We start from the raw sequence: 16,257 nt of genomic DNA, 5'->3' as shown, positions 1-16,257 counted from the left end.
TGTGCGGGAATAGAAACTATAGTTTGTGTAAATTTCGCTTATAGATTTTCCTTTTAAAGCTGCTGTTCTACGATACGTTTCTTATCGTTGGTTCGTGAGTAACACGAAATGGCATTTAACTGATGCAAAAACTTATTAAAGAGGGAGACCGAGTTCTTCAAATTCAAATGGTTGGTTTTGTGTGAATAGTTTGAATGGCAACAGTATAACAGCAGCTTTCAAGAGAGTGAGGTGTGTATTTCTAAAGTGGATGTATGTATCAGCTTAATTTAGTTTAGTTGAGCTATCAAAAAATGCAGGGAATAAGCAAGAGTTCACATTCATACGAGTACGAGTGTGGTTTATACATTTATCCGTCACTATTTTATCCGTAGATATTTTATTTTATTTTCTATAATATTTATGCTTGTGTATGTGTATCTGCTTTTAAATGCCTTTTGTTTTCGTTTGTTTAAATGTTGGATTAAACATTTTGGTGGCTGGCAAAAAGAAAACAAAATTAAAATTTGACTAGAAATTAAATATGAAAATTTAATTTTGTTTGTGATGTTTTTTTGTGTGTGTCGTTCGTTTGTTTTTTATATGAATAAAGTTTGTTTTGTATGTTTTCTTTTATACGTAATTTATATAATTAATTTTTAATTTTAATGATTTGTGTGAGTGTGTTTTTGTTTCGTTTATTATAATTAAATAACATAACATTACTTAATTAAAACTAAAAACGCAGTCAATTTATATATTTGGAATTTCATTTTTCTTTATCATAGAATACGCATAACTTTGTTTTCCTCACAATATGTTTTTATATGCATAATTAATGTGGAAACATTTATGAACAATTCTACATTTTGTTGCAGTTGCTATGAGTTTTTTCTTTCTTTTCTTTTTGGATTAAAACATGCGCGAAAAAGTCTTGTTTCTTGTTTTGCTGAAGATATAGAATTCGTTTGTAGATACTTTTTCTTTACAGCTATTGGGTTTACAGACATTTACTTTACTCAAATTGAGGGCAAAATATTTTGGTTGTAAAACATCTAATACACAATCAGCAGATATATCAATATATGTATGTATGTCCAGGATATCTATATAGATTTCTGTGGTTTTATTCGTATGGGATTTGTATAGGATATGCAACTAAATTCTCTTTATTCTCTTTGAATGGAAATTATGGATCATTTGCGCAAAGCCTTTCCTTTGCCTTTCCATTCCTGGTTTTTGCCTTTTCAACTTTTGCCTGTCTGCGAGACTGTACACAGACCGAATAATACTTTTCCAGGTTTACTTGGGAGGGGGATTCTCCTTGCGCTTACGACATGGCATTATAGACGGAAGGCTGCTCATGCTGCTTGGGGCAGCGTCCATGCTTGTCCATGTAGTGGCCGTACTCGCAGGTTGGGGGCTTGCAACCGCCGTGTTTTATGCATCTGAAAAGGGAGAGATACGGAATAGAGTTTGAGGAATGAAAAGCTTTCTGATTGCATGACTCACTTGCGATCGTCCACGGCAAAGTGCTCATTGCCCCGCTTCAGCCAGTCGCAGTCGTAGTTGCCGGAGCTGCAATCACAACGGCACTGGCCATTGTCCTGCAGAATCACCTCGAAGCTGCGCGGACAAGTGCAACTCAGGATGGTGGCCCTTACAATGGAAGTGCTGGCCAGGGCGACGGCATCCTCCTTGAAATTGGACCTCTCAATGCAGTGGCATTCGGTGTGATTCACAAAAGTTCTCTTCTCGATAATGGGTCGATGCTGTTTATTGCTTTTCACCTGTGAATTGGGCGTAAAATGGGGTGTTAAATCCTTAATCAGAGATGCCATATCATATAAATTGTTGTAGCATTAATTATGTCAGCAAACTATTTGCATATTGAGCTTGCATAATGCCCTCAATGTGCGCCCGAACTCACTGAACCCCAATGCATATACAACTATCCATTTATGTGTACATATCTGTTGATGTGTATCTGAGAGTTGACAGTTCCTTAAGCCGACTGCTCATCAAACTTGTTGTCATTGTTGCCATGGCTCGTTGTCGCCCTGTAGCTATAGCTCTTGTAATTCTTAAATGAGTTGTCAGTTGTCAATGGCAGCGGCTGCGTCGGATTATTGAAAGCCGTTCGCTGGGGGGCATAGTAAATAATAACTCATTTACCATTGAAATTTACAACAAATTATCGCTGGCGAAATCACATCCCAAACTTATTCTACACATGGCATGTAAAGTAATATTTTTTATCGCAAATACTCCCCAGAAGACACTTTGTCCCATAGTTTTACTTGCAAACTATTCCAAATAGAACAATCTTTTCTAGCTTTCCAACTCTTTGCCATGGGGAATCCCCTTTCATTTGGGGTGGACGCCTCTGTCCAGCAGCCATTAGCAGACCGCAAAACTTCTACAGCTGTCGAGATGCTGGGGATTGGATTGCATTGGTACTTCTCTGGGTCTCTACTCTCGAGACTGTGGACCCATGTCTCTCTGCCACTTCCACTGCCACTGACACTGTCTCTCCTTCTCGTTCGAATTTATGTGTGTGTGCTTTGTGTTGCATGACAAGTGCAAAATGATGAAATGCGTATGAATTGCATAAATTAAGTTGAATTCGTTTAATTAAAATAACAAGTTGGTTATTAATCAAGACTCAGGCACTCATCCAGCAGAGAGGAGTGTTGAGTCGCAAGAGGAGTAGGAGGAGCAGCAGAAGCAGAAGGAGTAAGAGGATAGACAAATATTAAAGGAGACCAGCCAGAAAAATATGGAAAGGATAGACAAACCTTCGTCTGAAATGACAGAGAAAATGCTGTGAAGCATTTGAATTTTGATTGGACGCATCAAACCGGAACAACTAACAAACCCAATAAGTTGACAAAGGAAAAGGGGGATATAAAAAAAACCACGTTTTTCCCACCAAGATTCTCTGAATGTATTTATGAAAATGCTGCAAATTGAGTTTTTAGGTAGTTTGGCTCGTTGCGGGTTCGTTCGTGTTGTATGCTGTGTGCTGTGTGGTTTTTTGGTTTTTTGGCCAATGCTTATGTAAATGCTCTCGAATGCAACGAATTGAAAAAGTTTTTCATGCTCAACAGAAAGTTCCTTCGCCTCCATGCTGTGGCGGTTTGCATTCGCATGCCATGGCACAAAAAAATTCCATCATGAGAGCCCGTTGAAGGAACTGCTTCTCTCACACACTCACCTCACCCTCGGCGGAACCTTGGATTGCATCTGAAACTGTGGCCCTTTTCTGCACTAAGAACAACAGTAATTGCCGGAAACGGAAGTGCAAAAGTGCTGCTGTTGTTACTTTAGCCCCTACGCTTATCCCTTCACTCCACTTCACCCTTTTTGACCACATCTGAGCAGAAAAACTGCACTAAAGTGCTTCTCCTGTTCTCCTGCAAATATGCAAAACTATGCCTATAGCATGATATATAACTATATTGTTTATAAGTGTGGAGGGTGGTTTATTTTCCAAGATGGCTTCTCTAATTGAGGTTAGGTTTTTATGCATGCAAATGCCATGCATTCTTTCTCCCTCTCTCTCTCTGTTCTCTGTTCTCCAGGGAATATGCGTGTGTTCATGATTGTCCTTGAGTGTCCGTATGAAGCCATGTGACTTGAGCAATTAGTCCGTTATTACTAGGTTTGCTTAGAAGGATGGCTAAATGAGGCCCTGGGAGCTGGCTGAAGTGCGATTAAGTCGGCAATATGTGTGTAAAATGTTTTTCCTAAATTTGCATGCACTTTCTTTTCCTCTTTTGTTCTTTTTTAAACCCAAACAATGGTCTGTGCTAAGACCCAAATCGAGCAGAGCACTAAACGTACCGATTCCCTCGGAGGATTGAGCCTTGCTTAAGTGGAGAAAAGAATATTCAATGAATATCTGAATATTGCATTTTTAAATTATCGATTACTAGAATTAAAACGGACTAACACATTGGACATTGCATACTGAAACAACGGTCCATTAGAAAATTTTGAACATCGTTCAAACTTTAAATGAAATGGTTTAACTTATGGCCTTAATTATCTCTACCCTACATTTGTTATTCCATTTAAAACAAACTCCAAAACTACTACCCCTGAAAGCGCAATCAACTGAATTATTCAGATTGCACTGACAATTTCTGCCCCGTTCCCGACAACACTACCCTTTCCACCTGAACGCAATTGATGAATTTAGTTTGAGAACTTTGAACTTTGGCAAATGAATCTTTGAACTTCTGTAGTAAACACACATGCAGCAAATTAGTGGAAAGCTTAGACAGGAATTCCTTCTTCGTAGCATTCTTGGTACTGGATTAGCCCAAAGAATGCAAAACGGCAACTGTCATCAGCATTTCTGGCAAAGTTTTAGCAGCGTGGGAGAAAGAGAAACAGCAAAGAAGTTTTGGCTACAGACAGAGAGAGAGAGAGGGAGAGGGAGAGAGAGAAACAGAGGCCATTTCTCATCCATTTCATAACGGGAACATCAGTGGAGCATTAGAGAAGCTTTCGCCATAACTGCTTGGGGTCCTGCAGGTGCTGCTTCTCCTGTTGCCTGTTTCCACCTGCTTACGTGCTCACAATTTGCATTTGCCCCCGACTCAACGTCTACACTGAGCAAAAAATATACCTAGAAGCTATCCATCGCTCTATTGTGCGTAGCGTACCTCCACTCTCTTGCTCACTTTCTCTCTCTTACAGAGTAGCTTAGAAGTAGTTTATTATTGAGTAACATTGCTGTAAGACTGTAAGCCTCTTCCAGTGAAACTCCTTGAATGCAAATTCCAAAGTCGAATTTGTCTCAGTGTAATACTCCTACACCTGCCTCTCTCTGCTGCTGTCGCTTCGAGGCACACGTGTAGCTGTTGTCTCTGTTGCTCTCTCCAGTTGGCCTGGGGATTTATGCTTGGGAAAATTGCATTACGCAGCTCAAACTGGCGACGACGGCGGATGTGTCACGAGAGTGCCACCCACTAAGCCCATTCCCCGAGCACTACTCTCTCCTCGCAGCATTGTTTAGCTTAGCAAAATGAATGCTCATCTGGAGCTGATTATGCATGTGCCTAGAGCTAGCCACATTTTGTGGCAAATTAATTAAATCGCCTGCGTTCCGGGGGAGGACATTGGGACATGGCCATAACCATTTGCCTGTCAGCCAATTGACTTTTACTTTGGTCTTGGCCCCAGCTTTGACTTTGGTCTAAACAAGCAAAACTTTGTTTGTTGGCTTTGCGTTTTGCTTTGGTTGAGTGTGGGTGGGCGTTGGCTTTCACGTTTAGAGGCTTTTGATTTCAGCTTTGCTTTTCTAGCCACAACTTCTCCTGGCTGTGGCTGTGGCTGTGGCACTGGCCTGCTCTGCTCTGCTCTGCTCTCCGCTGTCCTGCCGCCTTTTCGGCCTGGGTGAAAGTTGAGTGCATTGAACCCCAGAGAACCGGGAGGACCATGCGAGCAACTCATAAATCTCTCAACGCTTGCAACATGTGGCTCAGGCGGGAGGGGCAGGAATATGTGTGGGTGTGGAGTGCATTGCCCCGTGCTGAACGTTCCACAGTGCAGAATCTTCCCCCCCTTTCGTTTTTTTTCTTTTCCACAAAAATGCGAAAATTTGCGCACCATAAATTACGTTTTGTTAAACTGTTTAACCTTTTTATATACTCTTGTAGAGGGCATTGGGCTTTTGACAAGATTTTTGGAATGCAGAGGTGGAAAATTATATTATTCAAATTAAGATTCCTTAATGATAAGAAAAGCTGAATGAACGAATCTTCGAAGTGTCTAATCTATTGTAAGGTAGGAACTAAAGGGGTTTTTAAAGATAATCCACTGATTTATTATAAATCGCATTTTAATATGGTTTAATCGTACATAAAGTTGATCAAATTCGGACATTATCAGGGTATCTAATGCATCGCCATACGGTGGTAGCCTTTTCTTTCATGGTTCCCTCTACTGTTGTTGGTTGCATACTCCTCGTCTGGTTATCTTTTCTCACCTCCAGGCCCCCCCTCTTTTCCACATTTTGGTCCCTGCTGCCCTCTGGTGCTTGGGTCTCAAGCTGTTTGCCTGCCACTTGACACCTCTCAATGACAAACCGCTGAGATGGGCTCCCTACCGAAGCTCGTGCTGTTTCTTCTCCAGACTTTTTAGCTGCTTCTTCCAGCACCTTCTTCTTATTCTGCTTCTTCCTGCACTGTTTATTCTTGCTGAACTGCTTCTTCCCCTTTTCCTGTTTCTTCCTGGACTGCTTCCTTAGTTCCTTCTGCTTTTTGTTGCACATTTTCTGTGTGTGGTGAAGCTTTAGAATGCCAACAGCTTTGAAAGGCAACTACAGCATCCTGAATCCCCTGGCTAGACATATTTGTTGTGCTTTATGGCTTGCATTATAAGTATAAAAGAAGGGGGATAAGAAAGGGCTATCAAAAAGGACACTAAACATACACTACAGCTGAGGGCGGGTTCCATTGAAATTATCATAAAGCCTGGGTTAAAAAATGGCTATTTTGCTATCTATTGAGATTTATTACAAGCCTAACATAATAGGTCCAACTCCTCAAGGGTGTCAAAAACATTTAAATCGCCATCCAATATTAAAAAATATTACTTACTCCTAAAGAAAGTACCGGAAAACATAAATATTCTATGGTGTACTTGCTAATGGGCCAAAGCTAGTGGGCTTCTCTGTAGGTAAAAAGAGTAAAAAGAAGACAGTTACCGACTGATTTTTCCCAACATTTTAACATGAATTAATTGGAAAGAGCTTAAATTTGTTATATAAATTTCCCTTATAATTTAATTGATTGATTACATTCTTTACAAACTAGCTTCCTTGGATTACTCTAGCAACTCATAAACCTTCACTTTATTTTCTGGTGTATCCATTCCATTCATCTTTTATTTCCACTTAATAGGGTTTTTGCTTCCATGCCGAAAATGTTAAATTACCCTACAATAATTTGTGTGGTTTTTGCTGCAAAGTTTTATTGGATAATTAAGCGGGGTAGCTTTTCTGCCTCCATATCCCAATACCCTCCTAACCGAGCTCATATGTGGGTATGTTTGTCTTGTTCTTAAGCATTTTGCGGTTGCCCCCCACCCCCACATCTATCCCAATGTGTGTGCGCATAAATCTTGAAAGTGGAAACTTTTTGCGCCAAGCGCAGCATAAATATTTGAAAATTAAAAGCCATCCGAAGAGTTCAGAGAGTTACGAGCTCCTTGGATGCCCGTCTCGAAGGGTGTACAAAAAAAACGTTGCAGCTGCTAAAAAGGGCTCCGCAAAAAGGAAATTTATGAAAGTTCTGCAAAAAGAAAAGAGCTTTCATAATGGAAAACTAAGCAAAGGCAAGCAAAGCTGAAACAGGATTCGCCATGAGAAATAATGAAGAATAGGGCATATGTTTGCCGTCCAAAAGAAGGTCACAGGATACATATGTTAGGGCAATGAGGGATCTCAGGGAATTGAGTTTTTTATGGGTTACTGTTGCCAGGCCAATTGCTATATTCTCTGTAATATATAAAGTCTTAAGAGGAACTTGGGAAATGAGTCGCTCTACAGTGGATAGTTAAAGTTCTTAGGACAAATGTGAGCGTCAATCCTCCCCTCAATAATTCACTCCTTATTAAATCTTCCACTTCCACTCTTCCACACGACCAATTCTAACCTCAATTCCATCTTGGGTTTACATGATTTTCATATTAATTTCTAATGAACATTTACTCGAACTAGATTCCTTATTAGTTTCCACATAATTTTATCTGACATTGATTTACTTTGAATCCTTATGCTATCCTCACTTTGAACACATTTTCACTTCAACCCACACACCTTTTGAACCGGCTTTTCCACACCAATTATCTGATATAATTATTAACAATCCATCAAGTCAACAACAATCCAATATGTAGCACATTAAAATTGTACAAAATGAGTTTCCCCCCACTATCAAATGCTTAATTACATTCTCAATTTCCACATATTCTCGTGCTCGTATTGAAAGCTCGTTATATAACAAAAAGCAGCAAGAACAATGTCAGCGACAGAGCAACGGACACTGCAAACGGTAACAACAATAATCATATCATGGAGCATAAATCACCAAACAAATTGAATTATCATTGCGTCATTAAAAAGTCATTTCAGTCAAAAGCCCACAGAAAAAAAAGAATTACGTTTATACCAACGGAAAAAAGGTAAAATGAAAATAAAGGTGAAGCGATATAATTATGCTGCAATATGGCGCCCTCAAGCATGACCTACGCCCACGAACAACATTAAGAGCAACAAGAGCAACGACAACGACAATTACGGTTGAAGGTAGGAGAAGAAGGTATTGAGAGAGGTAAATATGAGCAGTAGCGGAGGGTCATTAGAGTTGGTGATGGCAAAACAGATAGTCGAAATTTTGTACAATAAATGATACATATTTCGATATATACTCGCTTATATAGGTACATCTGCATGATGCTTCGATATCCAAATATGTTTTTTTATATTTTTCTCTTTGCAGCAGAACAGTTTGGTTATAATTGTTTATAAATCGATCAAAACTTCAATATTTATGGTGTATAATTTGGGATATTTTCTCTAGGCTACACATAATTACCAATATTCAAACTGATTTTTAAACAGAATAAAACTGTAAACAATTTTAAATTTATTTCTAGTAAAAAATTCAGTATACGAAATGTATAAAATAATATAATTTACTTTGAATATCATGACACTTAATACATAATTATGTCATTGCGCATTTATCGCATTTATAATCGAAAAATGATCGATATTTCTACCATCTCTATGGCGCTTTTTTTTAGAAGTCTCTTCATTGAATGTGCGTTTACCCTTTTCAAAAGCGTGCGCGTGTTCACTGAAAGCCTAAACACAACGAATGCGTTTGTTCCGACATCATACTCGAACCAGAATGAAATTGGTTTACTTTTGTTTTCGTTTTTGGTGCTTCACCCAAGCACAACTTTTGAACGAAAGTTTTTACTGACAGACCCAAGGGCGTGGCCTATTAAAGGGAGTTAATAGAAAACTGATGTAATAATAATAATCGTAAATGCCACATGAAGCGAAAGCTTTGAATGGAAGAATTGAACAGCGCTGTGCATGATGAAAGGGGACAGTTTTAGTTGGCAATTATTACTTGGTGCACAAGTAAGGAAATCAGACCTTAATAATAGGGTTTTTAAATGGGGAGGAAAGACTTAATATTTTTTTATTTTTCGTGAAATCACTGTAGTGAGAAAAAATGAGGCATTGGTTTGTAGGGAATCTGTTAATTTTTTAATGATATGATATATGATATGATATGAGCAGCTTCATTATGGAGTTCCAAACAAGAATGAAGTAACTTCAATCCTTCAATTCTCAATTCTCAGTCAGTATTACGATAATGCGGCTCTTGCACGACTTTCTGATTTTCACTCTTCAAGTTTACAAAACATTTTTCTTAATATCGCTTTAAATCTATCGAATTCCGTGGTATAAATATCTAAAATTGTACTCACAAAGAAATGCAATTCAACGTTGTGGGTGCTCTTGGCGGCACAGATCTGGGTTCGGCTGGGGCAGCAGCCGCTGTCCTCGCTACAGCGGTGCAGGACGGTACAGTGGGGCGTGTAGATCTTTGAGGGGTCCTGCTGGACGCGCTGGCAACGGGGCTGGGGCACGCGACAGGTGGCATCCGTCATCACCTGATGCATATGGGCCTGGGCCAGAGCTGCAATGGGAATTCCAGTTTACTTTATGTGCTTCCCATTCTCCGGGCTTCCCGGCTTCCATTGTGTGTGGACTTACCTCTCTCCCGCTTCTGCATCAGGGCTTGTTGTCGTCTGGCTTTGAGCGCTGCCTCTGGCGTACCCAACTGTTCCTCCTTTCTCTGCGTTAGCTTTCCAGTTATGTAGTTGGGTGAGTAAATGTTTTCAACATCCTGCAAAAAGGAACAGGGGGAAACACAACAAAAGTTTAGTATTCGTTTGCTCATGCTAATTGATTGTAAGGTACAGTACGGTATAGTATGATATGGCAAAAAAGTTGTTCATGTTGTTCGTCTCCCCTGAGCTTTTTCTAGCCCCCAACACATCATTCACATTACGCATACGCCGCCTGAGCCGCTCCATAAAAGTTGCCTCACATTAATAATGACACCATTTGTGCCGTGCTATGACAATTTGTCACAATTTTTATTGTGTCCACAGGAAGAGGCAAGGGGCAGGTAGAGTGGAAGTGGAATAGGTGGGCGCAGATTGAGGTAACACGCCAGATGAACATTAACCAGAAGTTGGACCAACTGAAGTTCATAAACTAAGAATTCATGTGCACGCAGACGGCACCGAGAGAAACAGCAACAGGAAAAAGCCCCACTAACAGGCAGAGACCCAACGAGGAAAAAATAACAATGGTAGGAGGGCTAAGAGCGAAACTTGAATACCCTTACTTCTTATGCGATTGAGTGTGCAACATATAGCAGAAAGAGGGAAGCATTTGAACCCTAAAAACTCCAAAAATGTACTGTATTCTTTCTTTGATATTCTGTTAATACTCTATGAACTACGAAAATGAATGCTGCAGATTCACAGATAGAAAAAATAGATCTATCAAAATTGACTAATTTCTACTCATTCTCTAGAAAATTTCAGAAATTTTCAATATAATGCTAGAGTTATTACTTAAGATAATGATCGTGACTTTATATTCATTGACGAGTTTTCATTTTAAACAGAACCATATCTTTCATCTGCCATAAAAAACCACCAACTTTACAAATGAATCGAGATACCTTGACCTCTTAAGTGCATAACAATGGCAACACGAAACAAATTGGCATTCAAGGCAATAAATACGACTGAGAGAACAATAGAGAAGAAATTGTTGGACATGGACATGAACATCGACATGGAGCTGGGAATTCAGGGTCCAGAGACCGGTCAACCACGAACCACCAGCAGCAGAACCACCAGCAGCAGCAGCAGCACCAACATCGAGACGAAGTAAAATTGTTGACCAATGCGCACAATTGGCAATTTGTGAAGTTAAGCGAAATTAATGAGCTGGCTGTGGCCTTAGCTCCTCCGTATATACAAAATACGAGTAGGTATATATAGTACGGAGTGGAACGGAACACAAAAAATCGTAAATTCTGTAAATGTGGGTGGGCCGGGCCAATGGCTAAATAAAAGGCCCAAAAAACAAGCAGCAGCAACGCACAGGCCGTGGAAGTCTGTTCATTAGTCACACATTGGGTATAGGAAGGAGAAAATGTGAGGAGGTCGCTGGTCTGTGCTATAAGGTGCTCAAGAGCAATTGGCATAAATCTTCGTCTTTGGCTGTTGTATTGCTCTTGAGCTGCGGCTCAATGCTCGAGCGGTCATTCCCGTTTCCATTCTCATTTTCATTTTAGCTTAGCATTTCTGGTCCATTTGGCCTGGCCGAAAACAATGGCTCTTTGATGTTGGTCAATGATTTTTAGCGGTTTAACCTTGAGGCTTATGAATGGGCAGCCCATTGTTGTATGGCTCGTCCATCTCTCCCTCATTTTGTGGCTTTAGGGGAATGCTGAGGTTTGGGGTAGAGAAGTTCTGTGGTTCGGGGCTTGAGGAGAATACTGAGGTGTAAAAGTAAAGCCTGACAAGAATGTGGCGTTAATGCTTGAGTATATGGCATTTTGGTCTTTGGTTTATGGCCAGGTGGATGCTCATTTGTCCATTCGGCACCACATTAAACGATAACGCAATTTGCTGGAAATACTTTTGCGTTCTTTGGACGCGATAGAAGAGATTACTTTTGTGTTATGTATAGATACTTGAACAAAATGGTGATAAATTTGAGATTGAAATCTTAGCTTGAAATGGTTGAAGGACAAGTTTACACTTGTTACACTTGCATCTAGGATTATTACCTCTACAGATAATTTTATCTGACACTTTACATCAGTTAAAGTAAAGGTTTCTCTTATCTTTCATATAAGCAAAAGAAATAGCTAGTGACCGATAAAACTTATTCCTAGCTACCGCATTTTCCTAACTTTATTCATTGCATTTCTTTATAAATCACCGTCGGATGAGTCCATTGACAGTTGAATTATTTCGTGCTCTCCATCACTCGTTCTAAATGGAAATCCCTAATGAGTTGTGTCCTTGCACAGAAAAATTTAAAGTGGCAGGAATAGGAGCTGCTGCTGCTGCAGGAGAAGCTATCTTCACCCTTCCATACCGAATCAGACTCTCGAGTTTTTATCTCATTTCACAAATTGCATTTTCCTAAATCATTTTTCCTGACCCGTATACTTCCGTTTCCTCCCGTTGCCGCGCCATTTTCTATGTCTCTTCAAAGCTGCCAAGTCTTGCAATTAAATTTGTGTGTTTTTTTTTGCTTGCCTCAACTGCTGTTGATGACACTTCAGTCTGTGACGTTCGTTGAGAATTTATCACCTTTAGTGTGCCATCGCTCTCGCTCTCTCCGTCTCCCTTTTGAGGCGTTTGCTGCTGCCACGCCTCGTTTGTCAGCTTTATTCAATTTTGAAAACTGCAATGCCAGTAAAAGTGGTGCTGGCTGGCTGGCTGGCTGGCTGGGCTAAGAGGAAGCTGATGCCAGACAAGCTGCCTTTACTTTCATCAAACTTCTGGCATTTGACGCCGCTCCGCTTCCCTGGCTGCTTATTAAAAACTCAACCGCCTGGGTCTCTCCCTCTCCCCGCCGCCTCCTGCCAGACACTTGACTGTCGAGTTGAGTGCTGAAATATTGTTGGCTCACTGAAGTCGTGGCTCCCACGATTCCCTTCCGGCCCCGTTCTGCTCTGTCTGGTGTGCACATCACTTTTGGCATATTCCTTCCCGCCATCCCTGTCGTCCAGACATTGGTGGTGGAGCCAGGGATATCATATCAAAGTTGAATGCTTATATTTATTAGCTGCATGCTAAATTGACTCTAGGAAGAAGATAAAATCTCTCCCTCCTTTCTGGGGGAGTTGAAAAATGTTGAAAATTTCCGCTGCATACTTTTCGGGAGCCATGCATATTGCACATACGCCACGTGTGACGCTAGGAATTGTTTAGCATAAAAAACAAAAAATAAAAAGCCCATAAAAGTTGGTTTGGAAAACACTAGGAAATAGATAAAAACCGTTTTGAACTGAAACCCAAGAAAAGTTTTCCATTGAAAAGTTTCTTTTCTGTCTGTGTGTGTGTGTGTGTGTGTGTGTGTGGAAGGAAAAGTGAAAAATAAATTCTATCCACAACAATGCAATGGAAAATGTGGGTTCGCCTGGGTAATTGTTGTTTACTTATCATCTGTCTGTATGTCTCCCCTTTCTTTTTCTTTCCATATATGTCTCTCTCTTTCTCTCTTTCATTGTATTGTTACCTGTTTTTGCCTGATGCGTTGTGTTGCATTTAAATTGTATTTGTTGAACTTTATAATGGCAATGAAGTTGATGTTTTTACGAAGCAATTTGTTTCAACTTCTAGCCGTCTCTTTCTTACTCCTGCATTCTGTTGGTCTTCTCTTCTCTTTCTCTTTCTTACTCTATCTACTCTCCCGCTATCTCTTTGGCATTTTACTATGTGTTTTTCTTCTTGTTCCTCTGCTTTACTGACAAAACTTTTCTGTTACTGTTTTCCCTGCACAACTTTTTCTTTGGAGGCTGAGCTCATAAATTTTTATTATGAATGCACATAGTTTTCCTCGTTTGAGTTGCAGTCAGTGGCACTCTCTCCCCTTCTCTCTCTCTCTCTCTGTCTCTCTTTGTGTGTGGTGCGGTATGTGTGGCGCGAATATGTGGCTCAGTTGGTGGTTGAGTTTGGTGTGGTTAATGTGCATTTGGCAGCTATTTTGAAACATGTTTTGTGGCAATTCTTTTTGTCTGCTTTACGGACTACTTTTCGGTCATAAATATCGCCTAAATGAAAAGTTGTGGCAGTAACTACAACAGCGATTTGTGGCCGCCATTGTGTGGCGTGTTATTAAATTTATATTTAAATACGTGTTTAACTTATGAGAACATAACGCGAGAATCTAGAGAGCTACATAGATATCCTCCGCATTATGTTGATGCATTTCCCTGTATCTTCCATAACTTGTGCCGCTTTCGAATCACTTATAATTTAATTAAAACATTTCCCACACTTTTCGGGTCACACGAATACCCGTGTAATTTGCCTTACACTGAATAAATATGGTGCGAGTATATGCATACGTATATCTTTTCCTTTATTTATATGCTGCTGGCGTCAGCATTTACGCAAATTTCCCAGGTGCCTTATATTTCATTTGCCAACAGCAGAAACAGCAAAAACAGCAAAGAGAAAGCGCCGAAAAAGAACAACTTAAAGTCCTTAAAGTCCATCAAATGAATTATAAATGATAAACTGACTGAACGATGGGCGCTTTTACAATTTTACTCCGCACCAAGTTCTTTGCGGGGCCTTAACTTGGTTTCGCATATCACCCATGAGGGAATGTCCATATATGTAAATACGTTTCATTCTTTTTCGGTTGTGTCCGCCATTAAGCAGGTTAATGCGCGCCCTTGCTATCTGCCCAACCCTTCCACATACGAACAAACGGACATACATCCCACCCTACTCATATACATACATACATATATGTATGTATATCCATGTGGGTATGTTTACCCAGGCTCTGGTTATGCATCGCTCTGCTTGTCATCTGCAGTGGCAGTAATATAACAACAGGGCAGCAGGGCAGTGCAGGACAGGACAGTACAGGGCAGGGCAGGGCAGGGCTCCTTTGTTAAACATCAGGCTGCATTACAATGCATATTCACTGCCCCTATGCAGACCGTGCATTACCTATAGACCCAACACCTCCACCCATATTGGCCCCGTGTCCCCTCCCCATTGTTCAAATTAAGTTTGGCGCACCTTGCTGGCTCTGTGCTGTAACTGACCCTTTTGGCGTACCTGGACTATGTGCTGACCTCCCCTAACAATGGTCTCGTACAAGCCCACAATTTAATGCGCCTTTGAAACGGCAAAAGGTGGCGGGGAGGGGGTTGGGGAACGCCATACGATACGATGGGACATGATATGTAGCACAATGGTCTGAGGCTATTGAGAGGCCTGTCTATTTGTGAACTTTCACTGGGCCATCTGTCTAACAGTCTATCTGTCCATCCATCTGTCGGTGAGGAATGTTTGCTTTGGATGGGCACAAAGGGCAGCGAGTCAGAGACCTCCTGGCCTTCTGACAGCTGTCGAAAAGAGAGAACTAACTACGAGTAGATGTGAACTAAAGATGTGTCGAATATAGATTCAATTTGGCATTTCAACAGCCAATTGATTATCTGGAATTAATAGAATATTTTAAATAATTCAGAGTCTTATTTAAAGGTAGAAACAAGCTATTCTATTGAGATATTTAAGACTGTCTGTCTGGGCCATGTTTATGCCTATTTTCTGTAAATGAAACGTCCCCCAAAAGTCTTACTCCATATATTAATATAATATTACTTCAAAATACTTTCCACAATTAAAGCTTAAGCCATATTCTCTCTACATAAAATCTAGCAAAAACTATAGCCAAAAATAGCAACCTACTTAGCCAGAGAACTCCTAAAACTCTCATTAATTAGCCCTGGCTTCTTGGGAAGTTTGTTGTTGCTGGCAAGGAAACCTCAAGCAGCGGTCGTTGTAGCAGTTGCCGTTGCCACAAACAAGGACAACATTAATGCCTGAGCAGGCCTCAAAGGCGCATGCACCATGCAGCGGACTATGCCATGGCCACCTCTTAAACCTCAACTATTTTGCAATGCAAAGCGGCGCAAAAAACCGCAGCGAGCGCCAAAAGTTTACTTTGCATAGATAAAACCACAGAAATACTTGCCAACTTTGCTATGTCTATCCTTTGTGCTCCCCTATACCAGTTCTATTCTGTCTTCGTCGCTATACCAACCTGGACATGTCCAGAGTCCTGCGTCCTACGTCCTGCATACTGCCTGTGGCAGAACCTTCTCACATGCCTGCCACAGAAGGAGCGAAAGGCAGCCAAAAAGTGTCAAATTTATGAACGGCTTGCAAAACAAATTTAAAACTGCATCGCTTTGGCATGGTGAGAGGGTGAGAGGTCAGCCCTGGGCCAAGGGGCAAGCAAAGGGTTATGCACGGGCTACGTGCATAAAGTCTGCTTTTAGGCGAAAAACACAAACCGCAAAAAGTTGCAGTTGAACTGCCATGCCACAGCACAGCAAAAAAAAATAAAAGATGAGTGTGCCCAAAAACCAAAATGAATTTTCAGTGTTGCCAACTTTT

At 40.6% G+C, this 16,257-nt stretch overlaps 1 protein-coding gene across 3 annotated transcripts in view; it reads right to left on the bottom strand.

Moving 5' to 3' along the window:
- Window positions 1-686: 686 nt before the first annotated feature.
- Window positions 687-16,257, bottom strand: part of LOC111073355 — a 71,741-nt gene continuing 56,170 nt past the window's right edge. For 2 of the 3 annotated variants that reach the window (XM_041593878.1, XM_022365634.2), the window contains 4 exons: window positions 9,788-9,920; window positions 9,499-9,710; window positions 1,492-1,769; window positions 687-1,427 (listed from right to left, as the gene is read on the bottom strand). In XM_041593878.1, coding sequence (XP_041449812.1) covers window positions 1,310-1,427; window positions 1,492-1,769; window positions 9,499-9,710; window positions 9,788-9,920 — 741 coding nt within the window. In that variant the 3' untranslated portion in view covers window positions 687-1,309. The remainder of the gene's footprint in view (window positions 1,428-1,491; window positions 1,770-9,498; window positions 9,711-9,787; window positions 9,921-16,257) is intronic. The other variant, XM_022365633.2, reaches the window with a different exon arrangement.

The sequence above is a fragment of the Drosophila obscura genome, unplaced genomic scaffold (assembly GCF_018151105.1).
Source record: "Drosophila obscura isolate BZ-5 IFL unplaced genomic scaffold, ASM1815110v1 contig_200, whole genome shotgun sequence".
Taxonomy (NCBI): domain Eukaryota; kingdom Metazoa; phylum Arthropoda; class Insecta; order Diptera; family Drosophilidae; genus Drosophila; species Drosophila obscura.
Note: the sequence above shows the minus strand (reverse complement) of the source record. Positions and strands in the feature narration are given on the sequence as shown.